The following is a 21,822-nucleotide window of genomic DNA, read 5'->3' as shown; positions in this document are numbered from 1 at the left end:
ACAATACATTAACTGAGGTAAACCTATACACATGAGAGGTAATTAAGAAGTCCGACTTTTATATTATAAAAAAATAAGTCAGAGAAATGTTAAAGACCTGAATGCAAAAGGCAATTCCAGAAGAAATTTAAAAGATACTAATGTTGAGTATCTATTTGACCTTGGGAGTGGAAAGTCTTTCTTATCTTAAAGGCACATTTTAAAGTGAAGAAGAGTAGGAGAAATAGTTTCTGCTCATAAAAGTAAATAAATAAGTAGGAGACAAACTGGGGGAAAACTATATGTAACTAATACTACAACATTTTGTAGCCTTTATGTATAAAGTATTTATTCATGGGCCAAGAAGGCAAATGGGTTAATCAGGAAGAAAGAGAAATGGATTGTTTTAAGTTACAAACGTACATTACACTAGAAAAGTTACAACTTTTTTAAGAGTCCTGTAAAGCATTTCCCTCTCTTACCCAACCAGGAAACCATGGAGCAACTTGTCAAAGATCTTAGAGAAACCCCAGAGAGGGCAAAAGGGAGAGTGAGAACATTCTGGATCAAGTGATTTCATGTACTGCTTGCTGATCAAGTGAAGCTTAGTACAAGCTTTAATGTGAAATAGCTGGGCCAAAACATGAAAGGGATCAACACAGTTTGTGCCTGTAAGCAGTCATGGTGCTAGGCATGAACCCTTACAGTATAGGCAGAGACTTTTTTTTTAGATCTTGCATAATTGGAAAATGTATTTGCTCCCAGTGGACAAGTAGCTCAGTGTGTCATGGAGTTATGCGGAAACTTCCCCATGCACACACTGGAAGTAGCTAGGAAGTGAGAGGGGCTGTCAATCATTTCTAAGTTCTCTACAGAATCCATATGTTATCTTTCCAGCTGGTAGTTTCAATCATGAGGATATGTGCCTTAAGTGCTGGCACACTGCCCGATACTTAATTCTGGACCAGGAAACAGCCATCTATCTCCTCCAGATGGAATTTGTTTTCAGAACAGATTGAGGCATTGATTAATCAAGATCCAGGTCTATATTAAAATGCATACAAGGGTATTTAAGGGTATTTTATAGCTAGACCGTTGGAGTCAAGTATGGTGATAGGTAGAACAATGTGTAACCTCTTTACCTGTAAGACTTGTATCATTTATGATTTATACTGTAATAGGGTGACACCAAGGAAATAAAAGGCATGGTGTTAATGTCTTACAGGACAGTTTTGGAAACAAACATTTTTTTTTATTGGATTTTTTTTATTCACATTTCAAATGTTATTCCCTTTCCCGGTTTCCTGTCCATAAGCACCCATCCACTCTCCTTCCCCCTTCTTCTATAAGGGTGTTCCCCTTCCCATCTACCCCTCCTTCCTACACCCCTGACATTCCCTTACACTGGGGGTCCAACCTTGGCAGGACCAAGGGCTTCTCCTTCCTTTGGTGCCCAACAAGGCCATCCTCTGCTACATATGCAGTGGAGCCCTGGATCAGTCCATGTATAGTCTTTGGGTAATGGTTTAGTCCCTGGAAGCTCTGGTTGGTTGGCATTGTTGTTCTTAAGGGATTGCAAGCTCCTTCAGCTCTTTCAATTCTTCCTCTTAATTCCCCCAAAGGGGTTCTTGTTCTCGGTTCAGTGATTTGCTGCTAGCATTCACCTCTGTATTGGACATGCTCTGGTTTTTGTCTCTCAGATGAGATCTATATCCGGTCCCTGTCAACATGCACTTCTTAGCTTCATCAATCTTATCTAGTTTTGGTAGCTGTATATATATGGGTCACGTGTGAGGCAGGATCTGAATAGCCGTTCCTTCAGTTTCTGCTTCAAACTTTGCCTACCATATCCCCCTTTTAAGAAGGAATGAAGCATCTGCACTTTGGTCATCTTATCACAGCCTTTCCCCTCTGGGAATCTGTCTGGCTGTCTCCATTTGACTCACTGCCCTTCCCTTCTCTCCCTGCTGTGCTTTCTCACTTTTCCCTCACTGAGTGTTAGCATCTTCTGGTTCATATCACACACTGCTTGTTCCTACCTCCATTGCTTCTTTCTTGGCTCACAGGTGTTTGGTCACTGTTTCTATCAATGATTGGAGGTGATAATAAATAAATGTTACTGGGTCTCTTAAAAGGAAAAAGCAAAAAACTTGCCTCTGTGCATGAAGGAAGAAGGTTAGACCAACATTAAAAATTATCCAGGACTTCAACGATGTAAACTTTATGTGTGGTAGGTAGCTAAATGACTGCCACATGTAGTGCTCTGCCAAGGCAGCTCAGTAGCTGAAGGGTCCCAATTTACAGAGTCTGTGGCCCCTGCCTTCTACTAAGACATACACAGCAGATGACCCAAGCCTTCTTCCCTCCACGGGGTGGCCAGGCTGAGACATGCATCTTGCCTTTCTGCATTCAGAAAGAGAAGGCATGGTTTCTTGTTTCTCTATTCCGCACCAGGAAAATCTCAAAGCCTAGGTCTTGCATTAACCAGGCGTCCTCTCTGCATCTGTTCACAGAGACCCTGAGTTAGCCATGCATGGAGTGTAAGGTGTAAATCAGAGTTAAGACACATGAATGGCAAATGACAGAGAGCGGGACACAGCATAGCAACTATAGATGGGGAATGCACTTTGTAAAAACCTAGTAAGGATTTTTTCCAGGGTGTGGTGAGTTTTCTCAGGTCTGGGCAAATTTCCTTCGTGTGCCAAGATTATGAGTAACACTGATGGCCAGGAACTTTATTAGTGACTTGGACGGAAATGGGATCTACTTAAAACTGAAATAAAGGTCAGATGTACTTGCCAAGTTACAGTGAAAATGCCATTTAATAGTTCAGGGAGTCATCAAAGGTTTTAGTGCACAAGCTCCTGGCATTCAAGTACATTCTTCAAAGACAAAGCAAGGTATCATTGGGGTGTGCATGTATGTGTGTGTGCATGCTTCTGTGTGTGCATGTGTGTGTCTGTCTGTCTGTCTCTCCTCTTACCCCACCCCCATCCCTCACTCCCTAGAGTTGCTACAGATAGAATCCAGTGTCTGTTATATGCTAGACAAGCCCTCTCCCACTGAGCTACACTGTAGTCCTAAGTTCTCGCCTTTGTTTTATTTCAGCATTTTATATTCTACCTCATTCGGGCTCAGAACCTTCCTCTGCCACCCCCAGGGTTTGAACCTGCAGGAGGAGTGTACTGTTGCCACTTGGCCCCATGTGTTCCTGTCTCTGCCTTTTTATTGCATCTTTTAAAATTCCAGTCACACCTATTATTAGAGGGGCCAGCATAATCTTCATAGCTTCAATTACCCCATTTCCCACCCTGTTTTACAGATGTATCCGAGTGTTGTTTTAATACTGAGATAATTTTTGGATATGTGCTTCCCGATGGGTATTTAATGAGAAGTTCTGAATGACCCCATTTATATTTATGCTGACAAAATTATTGGTTTCTGCTTTCATGGGATGCTAATTTTCTGATGGGGCAACTGCTAATAAAGAAGGGAAATTTGCTTTAGAGAAGCAGTTTATTGGAGCTAAGGGTCATTTCAATCATGCTAGCCTTGACCACAATATACAAATACAAAAACACCTAGCGGGCAAACTTACATGCTCTAGCGAGCCTGCAGGAATCGCTGTGCTTTTACTAGTGAATTTTTGCTTCCCTTTACAGAGACTAAAGATACCTGTGTTACTAAGGACATATTACCAATGAAAATGTTTTAAGGGCTGGAGAGATGGCTCAGAGGTTAAGAGCACTGTCTGCTCTTCCAGAGGTCCTGAGTTCAATTCCCAGCAACCACATGGTGGCTCACAACCATCTGTAATCAGATCTGGTGCCCTCTTCTGGCCTGCAGGAATAGATGCAGGCAGAAAGCTATATGATATATACATAATAAATAAATAAATGATTTAAAAAATGTTTTAATATTTTCTTGTGGCTAATGAGCATCCCAAGGAACTAGTGAATCACATTTTATTTACCACCTAAGTTAAGGGGACCACTTATAAATTCTATTTAGCAGGTACCAGGATATGACTTTTTACTAAAACACAAGGCACATGGCATCCAAAGTTCCTTCCAAGGCCTACACTTCTCAGAGAAAAACTCTACTCCTGAGTTTATGGTGAAAAATCAGTTTCCCAATTTGTAATGAGTATGTGATACATACTATATAATATGTGATACATACTATTAATATGTGATACATACTATATAATATGTGATACATACTATTAATATGTGATACATACTATATAATATGTGATACACACTATATAATACATGATACTCACTATATAATATGTGGTACATATTATATAGCATGTGTTGCATACTATATGTGATACATGCTATGTAATATGTGATACATACTATATAGTATGGGTTTCATACTATATAATACGTGATACATGCTAATACTATGTGATACATATTATGTAATATGTGATACATACTATATAGTATGGGTTTCATACTATATAATACGTGATACATGCTAATACTATGTGATACATATTATGTAATATGTGATACATACTATATAATATGTGATACACACTATATAATACATGATACATACTATATAGTATGGGTTGCATACTATATAATACGTGATACATGCTATATACTATGTGATACATACTATGTAATATGTGATACATACTATATAATATGTGATACACACTATATAATACATGATACATACTATATGATATGTGATACATACTATATAGTATGGGTTGCATACTATATAATATGTGATACATGCTATATGTGATACATGCTATATAATACATGATACATACTATATAATATGTGATACATGCTATATACTATGTGATACATAATAAGTAGATACATAATAAATACATAACATGTGATACATAATACAGTGAGAGTGAGTTCACTGAGCAGAGAGAATTATAGCATTCAACAACTATGAACTCAGTTTAGGATTTCTTGAAACCCATAACCAAGAACTCTCTTCACAAAAGTATCACAGTAAATTCTGACCAAGTAAAAGTCATGCAAATTTTCAAGAGTCATCTACAACATGGGCCCACTCTCCCTCTTCTGGTGGCACAAGAGTCAAAAATTTTACCTTGGTAAACTCCACTCCCATTCTGCCTTTGAGGTCACAGGATACACGGTCTTATGACTCATTTACTTTTCCTAAGCCCCTTACAAATCCCTGCCCTGAGGGTGCTTCCTGCTACGGTAACTGTCTTGTGATCATCCCTATGGTCTTCAACTGTTTCTTGGATCTTAAAGATCCCCTAATCCTTTAATATGACTCACCATGCCTTCATCATGCCCAGCCACTTCTGGAACATGCCCAGAGAAGACATTTATAAAGGGCTGTTGATATTCATGACTTTGTTCATTTCACTGTAAACCGATGTATAACAAATGAGCGCGTGCACAGAGTTTTGTTTCTCCACCTTTGGATGGAAGGAAACATTGGGGATAAGACCCTAAAATCTATTCCAGCTAAGCTTTAGTGCCACAGCACTGACTTCTAAAAACTTGAGCAATATCTTTTACATTTCGATAACAGAGTAGACAATTTTTTAAGTCAAAGACATGACCAGGGGAAGAAGCTTGGTTGGAAAGTGCCTGCCTAACATACCCAAGCCCCTGGTTCCATCCCCAGCGCCTCAGAAGACTGTATGCGATAGTACGAACTCAGAATTCTAGTGCTGAGGAAGAGGAGGTGGTAGAGTATCCAAGGCCCAAGGTTCAAGAATGTGTAAGGCCAGCCTAGGACGTAGGAGGCTCTCTCTTAAAATATGAGCAAAACCGAACCAAACAAAATGTTAAAGACAAAAGTTTTCATGGATTAGCAAATAGGAACATAATTTCATTTTAAGATAAATATGGATGTTTAGCATGGCTTATTAGAAAAATGTGTACTGTACACTTGCCCACAGTCTGTTATGCTCCGTTAGGATATTTAAACGCTCCTCTATTTTTGTTACCTTAACACAACATTCAGGGCTGCTAGATACCAGATGGGATTTTTTTTCCCTCCCACCCACTTCCCACAAGGGGAGGAAAAGGGTTTTTTACATTCTACATGAAAATCTTGTATAAATTCAGTTCTTCTTTTTCAACTTGAGTATCAGAATCATTTTAGATCAGTAAACTTTGTCTGAATCCATATCAGTTATACATACAACAGAGTAAGTTGCACTTACATGAATGTATGCCAGACAGCCATCAACAGAAGGCTCCTCGTTATAGCTATATGTCAGCTCGTAGTTGATTTTACAAAGCCACAACTGAATACGAGTCACCATCTTAAAGATTAGTGGTGACTCGGTGGTATATTTCAGGGGAAAGATAATGAATTGAAACAGTGCTATAAGTAGACTTTCAGTCTTCTCTGGAACTGAGACCCCCAGAGCTGAGTTTTTCCTCAGACCTCAAATTTACATGCTGATTACTGCCTCATGCAAAACAAGAGTGAAGACCATAGGAGAGGAATCAGAGAGCGAACTTCATAAGGAGTGGGTATGAACCATCCATCAACATCATCAAACCCATCCCCACCCTCAGAAGAGGAATCTCAAAGGCTAAACCCAATGTTCTCTCTCACAAATCTTCACAAGACCTCTGTGTTCCCCACAGCCTATGTTCTAAGATCAGTACCAATGTTATTATAAACACTAGACTAAACTCACATGGTCCTACACCCTCAGCCCTTTGTCACCTGGTCCTCCTACCAAGCACAGGATGCTGTGGCCACTTGACTACTTCTACAGTTGCCATGTCCTCTCAATCAAACTTGGCTTTCCTCTCTCTACATGCCCAACGCTCCTTATCTCTCCATTCTTCCAACCACATATATTCTGCCTTCTCCTTGGGGAAGTTTGTATAAGTTTCTTGACTACTTGAAGACCCCAATCATAGTGTTCACATACCTGCAATCCTACCTCCCACATGGGTAACTGAACTTAGTCTTGGGATCCCTTGTAGAGCAATAGCACTACATGAGGAATTAGTCTGGACAGCTCCCTAGGAACAAATTATATGCCTCCACGTCTCTACCCTTCCATAGCTCTTTTCCATTCTTCACTGGTACATGATTCTTATAGACCCTCCATCTGTTCGGACACCTTTTCCGTAACAACCTGTCTTCAAGTATCTGCCCAAATAAAACCAGTCTGCCAAGAAGTTATAGTGTTACTTGTCCAGACAACAGCTGATAAAGCGTTGACATAGTTATATTAGTTCAGATCACGTATGCATGGGAGCAAAGAAGAAAAGCATTATAGCATAAGCCAACGTTCTAAAAAGAGCTACCATGAGAGTGGGGGCAAGGGAGACAATAGCCAAGGAAAATAATCTGGTTTCCATTTTAATTATTTTAATTATTTCCTAGCCATGGAGGAGATAATGTGGCTATTTTAGTTTGCAAGAAGCTAATAAACTTAGGGAACACTTGTACAGACGGAAACAGGATTCTTTGACAACAAAAGTTTGAGGAATCAAGCTGAGCCAGGATCCACTTTCTCATCTGAGCTTTCAAAATAAATGTGCATATATTCAGAAAAAAAAACAACAAAATAACAAAGTTCTCTCTCTTAAAAACCCTGAAGCTAATTTAAAGTCGGGGGAGGGGAGGGCAGGATTTGCAATGGGGCTTCTTCTGAGAACCCAAAACAACAGTTAATGAGCAGATGGCTCCACCAGACAGCATGAAGCAGCCCGGAGACACACTGGTAGTCTAGCTGCCATTTGGAGAGAGCAAAACAAAGTCTAGAGTTCCAGGAGCACAGAGAGTGAACCAGGCTTGTAAGCCTTGCTCCCAAATGGGTGGACGAACAGGACTCTGAACTGTGTCTGCTGGGTTATGGCTCTCATCCTCAACACCCGCGGAATGGAACTATTGAGACGCCATTAAACACTGTCTTGAAAGACACTGCGATTCTTTCTGTTCAAAACGATATGCTTGAAAATTTTTTATGTTTGAGATCCAGATTAAAAACCTCCATTTGTATTCCCCTGAGGCCAGATTGACACTGATTCAAAATCAAGTAAAAGAATCAACTCGAGGAAGCTTGTTTTCTATGAAAAGGTAGTTTTAATACTAACCCAAACCCAAAGTCAGGGTCCTGTTATCAAGAAGAGTGATGTGATTTCAGTGTGGTGACTTCTGTTTCATAAGTGGGCAACTTAACATCTTAAGAATTAACTATTATTAACCTCTGAATTCTGGCTTTCAATATGAATAATGATGCTAGAAATTTCTATTCTTATTTAAATAGTTTTTGGGTTAAATCATTTTGATAGAAAACTTTTAATGGAATACTGATGGGATGTGAAATTATTCTCATCTAGATGTATAGTACAAATTTGAACATAAACTGTATAACAAGAAAAAAAAAAACCTTTCCTTTTCTGTATTTCACATAGAGTAAAAACATTTCCACCCTACATGTAGCCCTACTTTTTAAATAAAACAAAGTCCTAGGAACAGACTTTGGGTATGCAAACTAGGGGTGACAGCAGTCATCAGATATTCTAAACCACTTCTCAGCAGTCCTTAAACAAGGAGCCCCTTTGACGTCTGTAGAATTCCAGGATGAGGCTGCAGGAAACAGGGAAGAGGAAATTCCTGTCCAGAGGGAGTGTTATCCAGCTTTCCCGGGGGTAGGCAGCAGACCGCGCCAAGATCCAGTCTCAGCATGTGCCAAGTCCCCTTCCCACCCATATCTCATGAGTGAATTAGAAAAGAGGAAGGAAGCAGGGTGGGTCCTCAGACTTAACAAAGGAACTGAAGAAAACCGGGTGGGAAGAGGCAGGGTGGAGGCAAAGCCCCTCAGGAAAGTCCTGCTGAACAATCGCTTACACACACATGCTACCAGTGGACACTGGGGAGCCAGTACGGGAGCTGATGCTGGTTAGCTAACGCATAATGTAATGCACACGGAGCACAAGGTGCAATTCAAGAGAAACAGTTTCAGTTTCCTGGTAAATACTACACCCACCTTCCAGAGAATCACACCCACATCTATACAGAAATGTCAAGATATCTGTTTTACTGATGCTGAAATGTGCAGAGTACTAAGTGCCCAGGCTTTCCTTATCTTCTTCCCCACTTCCTAAGGTGCCTTCACATCATTGTATCCCCTTCCTCCAGGGCTGCCTGTCTCATTCATTCATTCATTCACTCACTTACTCATTCATTCATTCCTTTCTTTCTTTCTCCTCCTCCTCTTCTTCCTCCTCTTCCTCCTCCTCCTCCCCCTCCTTCTCCCCCTCCTCCTCTTTTTCTTCCTTTCCTTCTTCAGAGAAACCATGACTCCTGTCACCTTAGGTTCCTCTCTCCTGTGTGTCCTTACTCCAGTGACATGGGCTAAAGAAAGATGTACACCAGAATTCGCCCAGCCTAACTCTACCTAGTCACCATCAGCCTTGGCTTCCCAACCGGTCAGACTGGAAAGGTCTTCAATTAGAACTGTTTAAATCCAACTCAAATTTACTTTTTAAACCAGGTCAAATTTTATCTCTGCTGTAGGACAGATTCCATTGTCCCCAGTTGTAACTCCTCCCCACCCCCAACACAAGTTTATCTCTGCAGGTTCTCAATGAGTCTATCCTGTGGGTCTGTCTTTTATCTTAATATCTTTTTTTTTTTCACAACTAGATTAACTTCTTGAGGAACGGGATCCAGCGCAGTTATTCTAAATTCTCCATGATATCAACCTAAGTAAATGTTTAGTGAATGAAATAAGAAGAGAACATTCCAGAATGACAGTATTACCAGACTAACTCAGAAGACATAGTTCAGAAGACCAAGCCTAATGCTAATAGGGACCTCTTCTGAACCAAGCAGATAGCATTGCAGCAAACAGCCACATTTGTTCAAATGACCAATTTATTTGGGCATGACCAGAGTTGCTCTCTCCTGGAGATATTTCAAGGGGTTTGTACTTGGAAAAAAAGTCTATGTGGTCTCTGTACTATTAGCCGGCTAACAACTCATAAACCAGATTATGTTCTAAGATCTGAGACAATTTCAGCATAGTCCAGGAAACCAGAGCAAAGCCAATTTAATGGTTTGGGGACAGAGCCCCAAAGGGAACAACCATTCTCGTGCTAAACAGAACATCATGGCCAAGCGTGCTGGTACAGACCTATAATCCCAGCACCCAGAGAGGTAGGACTGGAGGGCCATAAATCTAAAGCCACAAGGAAGCTCTGTCTCCAGAGACAAAGGTAAACAGAAAAAAACAGCACGACACACTTATTTCTACTCTGTACTCAAGAAACAATATGAAGAAGAACATGCATTCTCAATTACGCATCACAACCTCTGCCACTTCATGCCTAAACAGTTCCTGACATCTACCGCCTTCTCAGTTCCCACAGGCTAGCACCTCTTGTCCAACTGACGACAACGGCTGTGTAAGACTCTTGCCAACGTTCCCCTCTTCCTCGCCCAGCTATTCCTCTGAACCGAAGCCAGAGAGACCTGACGAGAGCCCACGACTGCCCGTGTTACCTGTCTTCTTTGCCAAAGAGACAAGTCCAAACTCACTGGGGAGACTTATTATGTCTTTCACAACTGCATTCCGGCTTTCCCTCCAGCCCACCCGTTTCCATTCCCCATGAGTCACCAATGGTTCTGCCTAAAATGCCCTTCCCTGCCCCGTCCTTCCCTCTGTACACCAGTCCTCCTCCAAGGTCAACTGCAGAATTCCTGTTTGCCCCCATGCTCTACTGATACAACCACACAATTAAGACCCACACATTCTATACCTACATAAGAGGTTCACGTCCTCAAAGAGTTAACGACTAGATGTTAATTCTCCCACCGAAATGTTTAGAAGACACAGTCCTATTTTTACCCTCTTGCTTAAGTCTCCACATACTAATTATCAACACCTAGAAATGAGTGCTGCCTCATAGCTAGTTTTGATGATAGCTGGTTAACAGAACACGGGCTGGAGGATTCCCAAGAAGCACGATAATTGCACTTTTAAATTTTTCCTCCTGCAACTCCCTGGCGCAAGCACACAGGGAGACATTTTTTAGGATTTCATGAATTTATAATCACAGCATTTGTCAGTTCAAGAAAATACTAGAGGTGCCCGCTCTGAGGGCTCCCATCCCCTTCAGTTCGTAATGGGCCACTAAGAGTCGCAGGGGCTGTGCTTCGCTAACTATGCCTGACTCAGCAGTTATCCTTCAATGTTACTTCTGGGCACACACTTATGAGAGGGATGTTCTGGAACGGGAGAACAGGGCAGATATTCTAACTTCAATGCTGTCGTTCTTTATTGAGCTAGCTTCAGCCAGGAAAGGTGCATGAGATTTAAAAGTGACAGAAGGAAGGAAACCCGTGCACAGCTGCAGGGCCGGGCCAGTACTGTGGGATAAGGAGAGCAGGCAGCTGACTTGGGCTGACACCGCTGGACTGCAGTTTCCTCTGCTGCTGTGTACTTCAACTGAGCTTCCCTGAGCAGGAGCAGAGGCCTGGGATTGCAAACTAAAGCCCATGAACACTCAACTTAGCAAAAGTATGGTTACAAGAGATTCTCAAGCTATGAAAGGTTAAAGTAAGGGCAGAAGGCTTGGATTTTTAGATAGTGACTGTAAAGACACATAGGCAGCCATTCCTTTATGAAGAGGTGCATCAGCTTCAGCTCTGTTGCTGACTGGCTCAAGTGGGGTCATCCTGCAGATGGAGATTTTTAAGTTGGATGGGAAAGGCTGTGTGGGGAGAGCCGTAATTCCAATGTTTGTTTACACACTTTCCCTCTTAGATGCAAACATTTCAGAGATGTAAATGCATCAGTCATGGGACACTCATGAGAGAACTAAGAACCACTACTGTTCTGTTTTAGGGACTTCAAAAGGTTTAAAGGCAACAACAACAACAACAACAACAATAGCAAAATAATCATAAGCCAAACTGCAAATCTTCACACTTGAAATTTCTTGCTCCTTTCAAAACCTTACCAGTGATTAGTACTAGCTTCAGATGTCTACATTTTGCAGGGAACCTCAATCTCACTAGCTGTAACTATAATATTCTGTATTATAATAATGACAAAATGAAGGTAATACAGGTGTCCTGTGAACAGCACAGAGTTCTTCATGGCCTGAAGCCTACGGTTAGTTCCTGTAGAGTAAGACTATACCATTTTGCTTTGAGCAAGTCTGCCCTATTTCCAGTTGTCACTGGTTCCGTGCATCTCATTGGCAATCACCCATAAGAATCAGCATTCATTTAAAGGACCACTAGGAAGAACACCCATCATTGCACTGTGACACGTTTTCACACCATCAATAGTTAATACTCATGATGCATCTAGAAGTAAAAAGGCAATGAAAGCCGCTGACCTCCTAATTAAAATGAGCCCAAAGGAGGAGGAGCTTGAGAAGTTGAAGCTGCACATTGAGATAGATAATACCCCAAGAATATGACTAGGTAAGGATTAGGCTGTGACACAGGCAAACTTAAAAGCGAAGGATGCTTTTAACACCTTAAACAAGTTCTTGAACTTCTCAGCAGTACCCAGCAAATGGCAGACGGTGAGTCTTCCAACTACACAGCTAGCCCTGCAACAGTTCAATCTCAAGGCTCTGAAGTTATCTTATCATTCCTTCTACTCGAGGTACCAACTTCTACTGTGCTAAGCTGCCAAGCTATTAAAAATATCCCATGTTTATAAGCTGAACAGCCAGCCAGAGAGGTCCCAAGCCACCACTTCCACAGGAAAACCCTGTCACTTGTATCGATGGACTTGGGGCTCAAAGAGCACATAGCAGTTTCTTCTCCCCTGGCAAAGTCTGAAAATGTGAAAGGAAAGTTATAGCCAGAGAAAGACAGAGAACTGTTCTCCTCTGTGAACCACCGGGGACAGCAAGAGTGAAGTCTTAACAAATAACAATCAGCAGATCACAATATGTGGCAAAAGAAAGTGGCCACATTGTCTTCCCAGTCTGAGGGTAGCATTCTCAGCTCTCAGGCTCCAGCTGAATAACGGCTTTCAGGGGACCAAGCAGCTCGTCCTCCCCGCCTCTCCCCCCACCCGGCTCTCACTGTATCCACACAATATCACTCTTGTTGGAACATAGCGTTCAGAAGCTACTGGTGAGTCTCCATCGGACCCGCCCTCGTTGAGGGCGGCTGTAATCTGTTTTTCTGTCCTTATCTATTTCTAGTGACCCAGGGTACATTCCCTGGAGATGAGATCCAAGACCAAGATGAATATGAAAGTACATTGGGACATTTGTCTAAAAAAAAAATCTATATTCTCTGGTCTATATAATGGCCAAGATTTCCAGTGTAAGACCAGGAGGTTTTCAACTCACAGTCATGACAGATATGCATTCGTAGCTTGGTTTTTACATGACTTACTTCTGAGAGGAGTTCTCTTATAAACTGAGTTCCAAAGTCACTAGATTGAGAGTTGAGGGCATCTGCTATCTTAGTTAGAAGGATGTTGTGCAGAGGTAAAAATCCCATACAATTGCAATAAAATATTTGTACCTTCACACATACAGCCAAGCAGAACCACTTTCCAGCCATTCAAACCCACACCCCCAGGAGGAAAGGACTTACCTGTTCCGACTTCTCCGGTTCTTTTTTGTCTGTCTGTAAAAACTGACAGTTCTCTCTTGCCAGCTTGTGGACCAGCTCAATACGTCCGATATCATCTCTCTCTTGAAGCTTACACATCACCCCAGCCTTCAGAGTCGGAGAAAAAGCGAAGATATACTTAAATCCGCAGTCCCAGGACATGACACCACCACAAAGTTCACCCTATAATAAGCGCATTTTTTTAACTGTGACCTGAATTAAATCGTGGCCATCGTGAAAGATTTTTGCCTTTCCAGAGTTAAATCTGTGTTATTTTAAAGTAGAGAGATACAGTGCCAGAGACTCCGAATTGAGAGAGCATGTATCTGTCTACTTTAAGAGCTGGAAGGGCAAACTAAATCATTTGCTACTACGTGTGCGCCTGATATGCTGGCATTTGTTTGTTCCTGACAGCCTGTTTCCTGTTACATAAGCAAAGCCTAGCAAAAGGTTAAAAATTCATGGGAAAGTTAGCCAGGAACCAGTCTGGCAAAAGGGGTGAAGTGATACAGAGTCCTAAAAATAACAGTCTACAACTTCCCAATTCTTTAGCCCGAGTGGATCATTCCATGGACAAGCACAGTTAGCAAGAAGGTTATGGGATAAACTTTTTTTTCCTTCACAACTGGAAAAGTACTATTGAGGGTGTAAGTAAAAGCATTCGTGAGCAGTTAGAAGCAACTCACTAAGCATCATGCATTTCTTCATATATTTATGTCATAAGCAGGGAAAATAGGAAGGAGGTGATTCTAGTTTAGAACAGGAAAAAAAAAAGGAGGTCATTCTAACACAGAGATTATAAAACATTTCTACTCAAATTCTTTCCCAAATGGTTCACACAGCCATACCAAGGCATGATCTAACAAAGAAACCTGAAGTTAACTTGGCAGGATTAGTCAAAACCACTGAGTCCTTATTTACCCAACATAACCTACAGGATTTGAATATACTCAGTGACGTGACAAAATATGGGGATGGGAACTGTATGAGCCTCCAAGTTTCTTAGCAGTTTGGTCTTAGCAGTTTGTGTGAAAGTCACCCACATTGTCGACTGGGTGTCACTGAAATATAGCCAGACATGCAAAGCAACAGCTCAACTTTATTCCCAAAGGATCAGGAGAGAAGAGTTCTCCAAGTAGCCATCACAGACCCCTAGAGGGCAGCAAGCAGACTTCTCCCACTAAAAGTGTGAGTGAGGCTTTTAACATTCATCACAAGTGGTGTTTTTAGTTTCTTTCCCAAGTTTCCCTGCACAAGGACCTCATCTTATCTTAAGACATCCTGTACATTGGTGGACAGCCAGAACTGCTGGAAAGTCCCGTAGAAGCTAGATAACTCTTGAAGTTATTTAATGTCAATCCATGAGCATAGTTTTCCCTTTTAAAGCAACTGGAACAAGGGCTATCCCTTACCCAACGACACAATCTTTCTAGTATCAAACACACATATTTGTTTCAATATCACTTAATATTTTTGAGATATATATCTCTGGTTGTCTATTTTATACATCATTCGATAGACTTTGAAAACCACCCACAATAAATCCTAGAGCTATAGGATTAAATACCTCAACATCCCTTACATCCCTCAGGTTTGCATTCAACAATTCAACAGAAGAAGATTATAACATACGCATGCACACGCATACAAGCACTCATACATATATACGTGCACACATACACACACCACACACAGAGAGAGAGAGAGAGAGAGAGAGAGAGAGAGAGAGAAGCAGAGACAGAAAGACACACAGAGAGAAGCAGGCAGGGAGAGAGAGAGACAGAGACAGAGAGACGGAGATACACGTACACAGAGAGAGAGAGACAGAGAGACAGAAAAAGAGACAGAGAGAGGCAGAGAGAGGGACAGAAATAGAAAAAGACAGAAAGACAGAGATACACACACAGAGAGAGAGAGAGAGAGAGAGAGAGAGAGAGAGAGAGAGACCAGGTGGTATATGACTATATGACAAGAAATAAAAATAAAGCATGGGGGGGGGGTGGTGGTAGGTGGTAGAGCAATAATTAGAGGTCACCTCCAAATCTGGAGATTTTCTTTTTTTTTTTTTTCTTTTTTTCGGAGCTGGGGACCGAACCCAGGGCCTTGCACTTGCTAGGCAAGCGCTCTACCACTGAGCTAAATCCCCACCCTGGAGATTTTCTAATAATATGGCATTTAAATCAAATCCTAAAAAAAGAAGAAGAAAAAGATGGTGTCAACACACAAAGGAGGTGTATGTTACCCAGAGAACGAGGACCCCCAGGCTTGGTGTGCTTGGCATGCTGGCTGAAGGATCAAAAAAGGGAATATCATCACAGTAGAATAGATGGGTCAGGGGATGGCTGGTAAGGCCGTCAGAGAGATACGGGGTCCAATCACACAGCTTTCTTACAGGCTGTGTAAAGAGTTCATAGTCCTAAACAAGGTGTCTATCAAATCTCTCTCCTCGGGGTTCAGGGAACTCTGGATGAGGAGGCAGAAAGACTAAGAACGAAATGATGATAAAAGACACCAAAGAAGCAAAGCCTTCTAAACACACACCTATCAACTCAGACTGTGGCAGCACGTACCGGGCCAGCACCAGAGGAGGCTCCAGCACCGAGAGAAGTGGACACTGGCCCCCATCCCTGACTCAGAAGCCATCTCCAGTTGATAATCACTTGCAAATGAAAAATTGGTTTTCTTCCATGGAGTCTCGCTGGCTATACTAACCTCATACTCAGCAGCAAGTGGCCAACATAATACGAACTCAATGGGATCTTTGGAGGTTCTCTGTCCTATAGTGTTTTGTTATGACAATATTTTTTTTAGCCATGACTGTCCTGGAAGTTACTCTGTACTGGCTGTCCTCAACTCAGGAGATCACCTGCTTCTGCCTCCCAGTGCTGAGATTGAAACTGTACACCACTACCACCCACCTGGCTGCCTGTTTGGTTTTTCACAAGAGACAGAAAGGGTGTGAATTCAGATGGGAGGAGCTATGGGAAGGATCTTGGAGGAGTTGGGAGGGAGCTATAATCAGAATATATTGTATAAAAAAATCTTATTTTCAAAAAAATAGAAAAAAATAAAAATAAGATATAATCCTGTATGACTATAGATGACACACACACATACACACACACACACACACACACACACACACATATCTATCTATCTATATCTATATATATATCTATATATAAAGGATAATATATTTAAAAGTCTGTATTATAAATAAATAATACATTTTAAATAAATATATGTTTATCCTGGTTTCAACTTATAGAATGTATAAACACATTGAAATATCACATGGTATGTATCTAATTTAGATAGGTAGGTAGATATAGATAGACAGATAGATAGCTAGATAGATAAAATTAATTATAAAGTCCCATATAGCAATGAACTGATGAACTGGATTTTCTGCTTTTTTGGAGGAATCAAGTTGGGCATTGAATATATACATATATAGAAGTCACAGAATATACATTGGTAGTTTAATAGTGAATAATTAGTCTTCATAAAAATGAACTATGCTACTTCTTAACATAATTATGTTTCTTAGTTAAGATACAGGCTAATGAGTCGTTGGGAAAACTGGCCCTGGGTCATGAGAGTGGGTGAACTGGCCCTGCCACTTACCAGGGGCTGCAGTCGGGAGACTGGACCCTGCACCTCATCTGGGAAGCACAGTACAGCTGGTCCAGGTGGAAGGGGTTCAGATGAGCCAGTCCTTGTGGTGAGAGCCTGAGAGAGCTGGCCCCACCACTGGTCAGGCAAGAGGTGGTGTGGGTGTTGTCCTCCCCACCCCCACACTCCCTTGACATCTGCAGTAGTTAGGAGCGCTGGCCCTAACTAAACCTAGCAACACAGTGGAGCTGGCCCTGATGGTGAAGGCACAGCATGGGAAAGCTGGAGAACTAGGTGGACCCCTTACAGGCTGCAGCAATTGGGAGAGTAGACCCCACACCTTGACTGGCAGCACAGCACAGCTGGCTCTGGAGGTGTAGGTGAGAATGAGCCACTCCTGAGGGCATGAAAGTAGGGGAACAGAAGAGCTGACCCTGCCTCCTGTTAATGGCAGCACTGGGCAGACTAGCCAGAGTAGTGTTGGAGAACTCACCCTTGCTGTGGTTTGCCCCGAAGTTATCTGTATTTTGATGCTAATCCCACTGCCCCAAGGACAGCTGCCTAGTCACTACTCAGTAATCAGGTGACTTCACCAGAGCCTTCTCCCCATTGAATTTGTAAAGTACAGGTGAGGGGCAGGTACAGGATAGAAGGAGGCCTGTCAATGGAGGAGAAGGAAGGATGGGCGGGAGAGAAGTTTGAAGGAAGAGGAGGAACTAGGAGAGAAAGGAGGAGACAAGGAGAGAAGAGAGGGTGAGAAGCCATGGCAGGTGATGTTAAGATTCTGCTCTGTGTATTTACAGGTTGTTATTAATGTTCCTAAGGGATGGGTGGTACCGGGCTTTGTATGTTTAAGTGGGCAATTATATCTTATCAATTGGATCTAAGATTATTGTGTTGTGTGTTCTTTTATGTGAGGGTTTGAGTGTAGGAAAGTGTGCAGCGGCAGGAGACAATGGACCGCCTCGGAGTTGGGCTGTGATTCTGCCAAGATATCTAGCAGATATCTTGGGGCACCGTGGTGCAGGACCTAGCGGGGTAAAAGACACCATACTTCTTTTTATTTTTATATTTTTACAACAACACACCCTGGTGGTACAGATAAGAGAGCCAGCAAGCTGACTATCTCAGCTACCACCAGGCCCAGATCTGTATTATTGGTAAACTGTCAGGACATGTGAAATGGCCAGTCCAGCAGGATCCAAAGCTGAAGGCTCTCTATGACACAAGGCAACAACAGAATAACTAGGAGGAGGCCTAGTGATGGTCTAATATTGATGATGTCATAGAAGCCAGAGAACTCGAACCAGACTAATGACTCATTGCAATCAACACTTGCAAGAAGACCTGTGGGAAACTGGGGCATACTGTGACAGTGTGGAAGCTATAGCTTCCATGATGAGATGTTTTCTACACTTTGGATTGTGTGTGTGTGTGTGTGTGTGTGTGTGTGTGTGTGTGTGTGTGTGTGTGTGTGTTATCTTAGGAGGCAGTTTACACGAGTGAAGGGTGGTCATGAGGGGAGAAGGAAATGGGATTGGGGTACATGATGTGAAACTCACAAAGAATCAATAAAAGTTAAAAAAAGATGAGTCAGTGGTATTTTTTTTATCAGGTACATTATAAAAATACGCTGTACTTACATCAAGTATTAACTAATCTGTAAAACAATGAGTAATAATAAATACAGGAGAGTGTTTTGCCTGTAGACAAATATTTGGATTCGTGTTCTGAACAAGATGAAATTCTTTGGAAGAGAATGATCACAAATGGATTTACGGTTTAGAGGATCGTTGTGCGCAGGAAAGAATGGAGGATGAAGTAGTTGGGGCTAGAAGAGCATGAAGGAGACTGGCTGGCTTTTACACAGGATGCGACCCAGAGTCCTTGGTAACGCAAGAGATGAGAAGACTTGATGGGCGTCTAGATGCATTTCCAAAGCAATGTCAGAAGGTGTCCCGGGTGTCTGTAAATATTGTGGGAGGAAGGTGCCTACTCAAAGCTCCAATAGTGTTAGGATGGCAGTCCCTAGGTTCAGAAGCAAAGGGGAGGGTGGGGGTAAGATGCCGGGACCATCCAGAGTACAGATAGCATTACTCTGTTTGTACGGACTCAAGGATATTAATCAAAGGCTGAGTACAATGTTTAGAAACAGGAAGATGCAGAGAATCACAAGGAAACAGGAAGACTGATCAGCTTCTGGAAGAGCTGGAGAACTAAAGGGGTTTCCACAGAAATCAGCCAGATGCTGTCTGGGTAAAAGGCAAGATGCTTGCAAACAACTATCAATTCTACAAAGGTAATTTGTGACTGAGAAGCCAGCTCTCCCCTTGAGGTAGGCAGGGGACAGCTCCACTAGCATGTAGCCCTCAGAGAAGCCTAAGGATGCTTTGACAGACCGGCCCCAGCTGAAGAATGAGGAGAGCAGGAATTTATGTGGCTTGATGGAGCTGAGATGAGCATGTTTATCTCTGTTAGAAATCATCTAATACACAGGGAAATTTGACCATAGAAGAGGGGGAGTGGGAGGGGGAGGGAACGCAGGTGAGTGCACATTCGAGATTAATACTCTTGAATATGAAAAAGAAGACAAGGATCTGCCCTTAGACCGGAATATAAATATCAGTGCTCCAACCACTGAAACAAGAGGCAGCCTGCAGGTAGGCTGGCAGAGTCCAACAGTGACAACTCATGGAGATTCTTTACTGAAGGCACATTTCCCCCAGGAGTTACAAAGAGTAAGAATTGGGAAGAAGATGGTGGCGGTATGAGAAACAACAGCACATAGCATGCACCACTTAGGCTAGTGTTAGCGAAATTTTCATACCAGGCCCAACAGTAAAATACCCCAAGCTTTCTGTTGCAACTACTGGCCTCTGCGAGTGAAACCCTGGAGTAGCAAGGGGTAGTGGGTAAGCTATGTCCAGTAATACTTTGATACAGATGCAGGCAGGGACGGGCTGTGGGTATCATGTCCTGGCCTAGGGTACTGGGTTGCAGAAGTCCAGTGGTTCTCAATCTTCCTAATGCTGTGACCCTTCAACACAGTTCCTCATGCGGTGGTGACCTCCGATCGCAAAATCATTTCATTGCTACTTCGTAATTCTAGTTTTCCTTCTGTTACAGATATATGAATTGTATTGTAAATATATGCTATGTCACCCACAGGTTGAGAGCCACTGAACTCGAACGTCACTGTGGTCCATTTGATTTCTACTTTTAAACCCCTTATCATCCTTGCCTTCCTAAGGGCATTGTTCTTGTTTGCCAAAATTCTAGCGGTCCCTATAATCTGAGATGGTGCCAAAGATATAAAACAATCATGAAGGTGTGTGTTTAATCCATGCAAGGCGGGGCAGAAGGGGACAAATGTCGTCAAGCCCCTTCCCTTATGATGGGAAGACGAGGGAACTGTGTGGGGCTGTTTCTACTTGCAAATAAGCAGCGTTCCTTAAATATTATATTTCTTAATGTGGTAAATGTCTGGTTTTTTGGAGAATTCCTCTATGCTTATGCCTGAGACTTCTTTCTAGTCCATGCTGCCCTCTGTGATGCACTGTCTACTGCTTTAGGGGATAGGCTGGTACCCCATAAAGCCTCAGGCAGACTCCATGGTAATACATCTGTTCCATAGAGGAGCCATCTCCTCTCCCTTTTCATGATGTCTCCCTCCTTCCTGGTCTCTTGCTCCCAGTGTGGCCCTCTGGGTACCAGAGGGAGTGTGTGTGAGGTTAAGGCAGGGCTGGACTGAGCTGGGAGGGCCAGGAGCTACTGGGCTGGGTGCATTGGACAGAATCTGCAAGGACTCTAATCCAGAGACCACGAGTCCCACATGCAGCTCTGTAAACAAGTGTTACCAGTGTGTGTCATCAACATGGGATGGATGTCAAACACTGGATCTATTTTAGTTTTTATAAAAGCACAAAGAAACGCTTCATCTCACGATGAGAATCTTAAATACAGACCCCCCCCCTTTTTTTGTATAAGGAAATAGTTTTATCTGAGCCAGACCATATGGATACATGAAATCAAATATTTGCGTTTTAAATAACAAATGTTATTACTTTAAAAAGTATGTTTCAGATTAATTTAACTCATGCTTATTTCATGCTTTCTAATTAAAGAAGAAATATTACTGCCTTGATTTTCCAAGTTCTGTTTAATTTTTTGATGTACTAATATTTTCATGAGATAATTCTGTACCCATTACAAAATAACTACGAAGGAGGGAGTTTTCAGAGATGTTTATGGTTAGCCCTTTATTCCTTGGGGGTCTTTTCAGCCCAGAGAGATCACATATCCTCTACGGTTCATAAGATAGTGAACTTGGAAATACAACATAAAACCAGATGTTCTCTGGTGTCCCTTTCACAGCTCTGTAATTTAGTAATTTAATTCTAGAAACCTATGAATTTATTAATGTATTTTGGGAGCTTTGTTATGGACAAACAGGCAAATAGCTGACAGCCCTTGATCGAGACTTTAATATTCATGGTTTATTTAATTTATCTACGTGAAATTAATTATAAACAGTTTACCTAACACTGTTAAGCCAGAAAAAAAAATTTGAAAGGATTAATGTGTAACTGTCAGGAGAATTATTTAAGAGCCTTATTTCAAGGTCTCTTCTCAAAGAAA

At 42.0% G+C, this 21,822-nt stretch overlaps 1 protein-coding gene across 1 annotated transcript in view; it reads right to left on the bottom strand.

The window, feature by feature from the left end:
- The window catches only part of Rapgef5 (Rap guanine nucleotide exchange factor 5), a 234,747-nt gene that overhangs the window by 94,797 nt on the left and 118,128 nt on the right, over nucleotides 1-21,822 (bottom strand). The window contains exon 9 of the mRNA NM_001395143.1: nucleotides 13,552-13,677. Within this exon, the coding sequence (NP_001382072.1) occupies nucleotides 13,552-13,677 (126 nt within the window). The remainder of the gene's footprint in view (nucleotides 1-13,551; nucleotides 13,678-21,822) is intronic.

The sequence above is a fragment of the Rattus norvegicus genome, chromosome 6 (genome assembly GCF_036323735.1).
Source record: "Rattus norvegicus strain BN/NHsdMcwi chromosome 6, GRCr8, whole genome shotgun sequence".
NCBI classification, from domain to species: Eukaryota; Metazoa; Chordata; class Mammalia; order Rodentia; family Muridae; genus Rattus; species Rattus norvegicus.
Note: the sequence above shows the minus strand (reverse complement) of the source record. Positions and strands in the feature narration are given on the sequence as shown.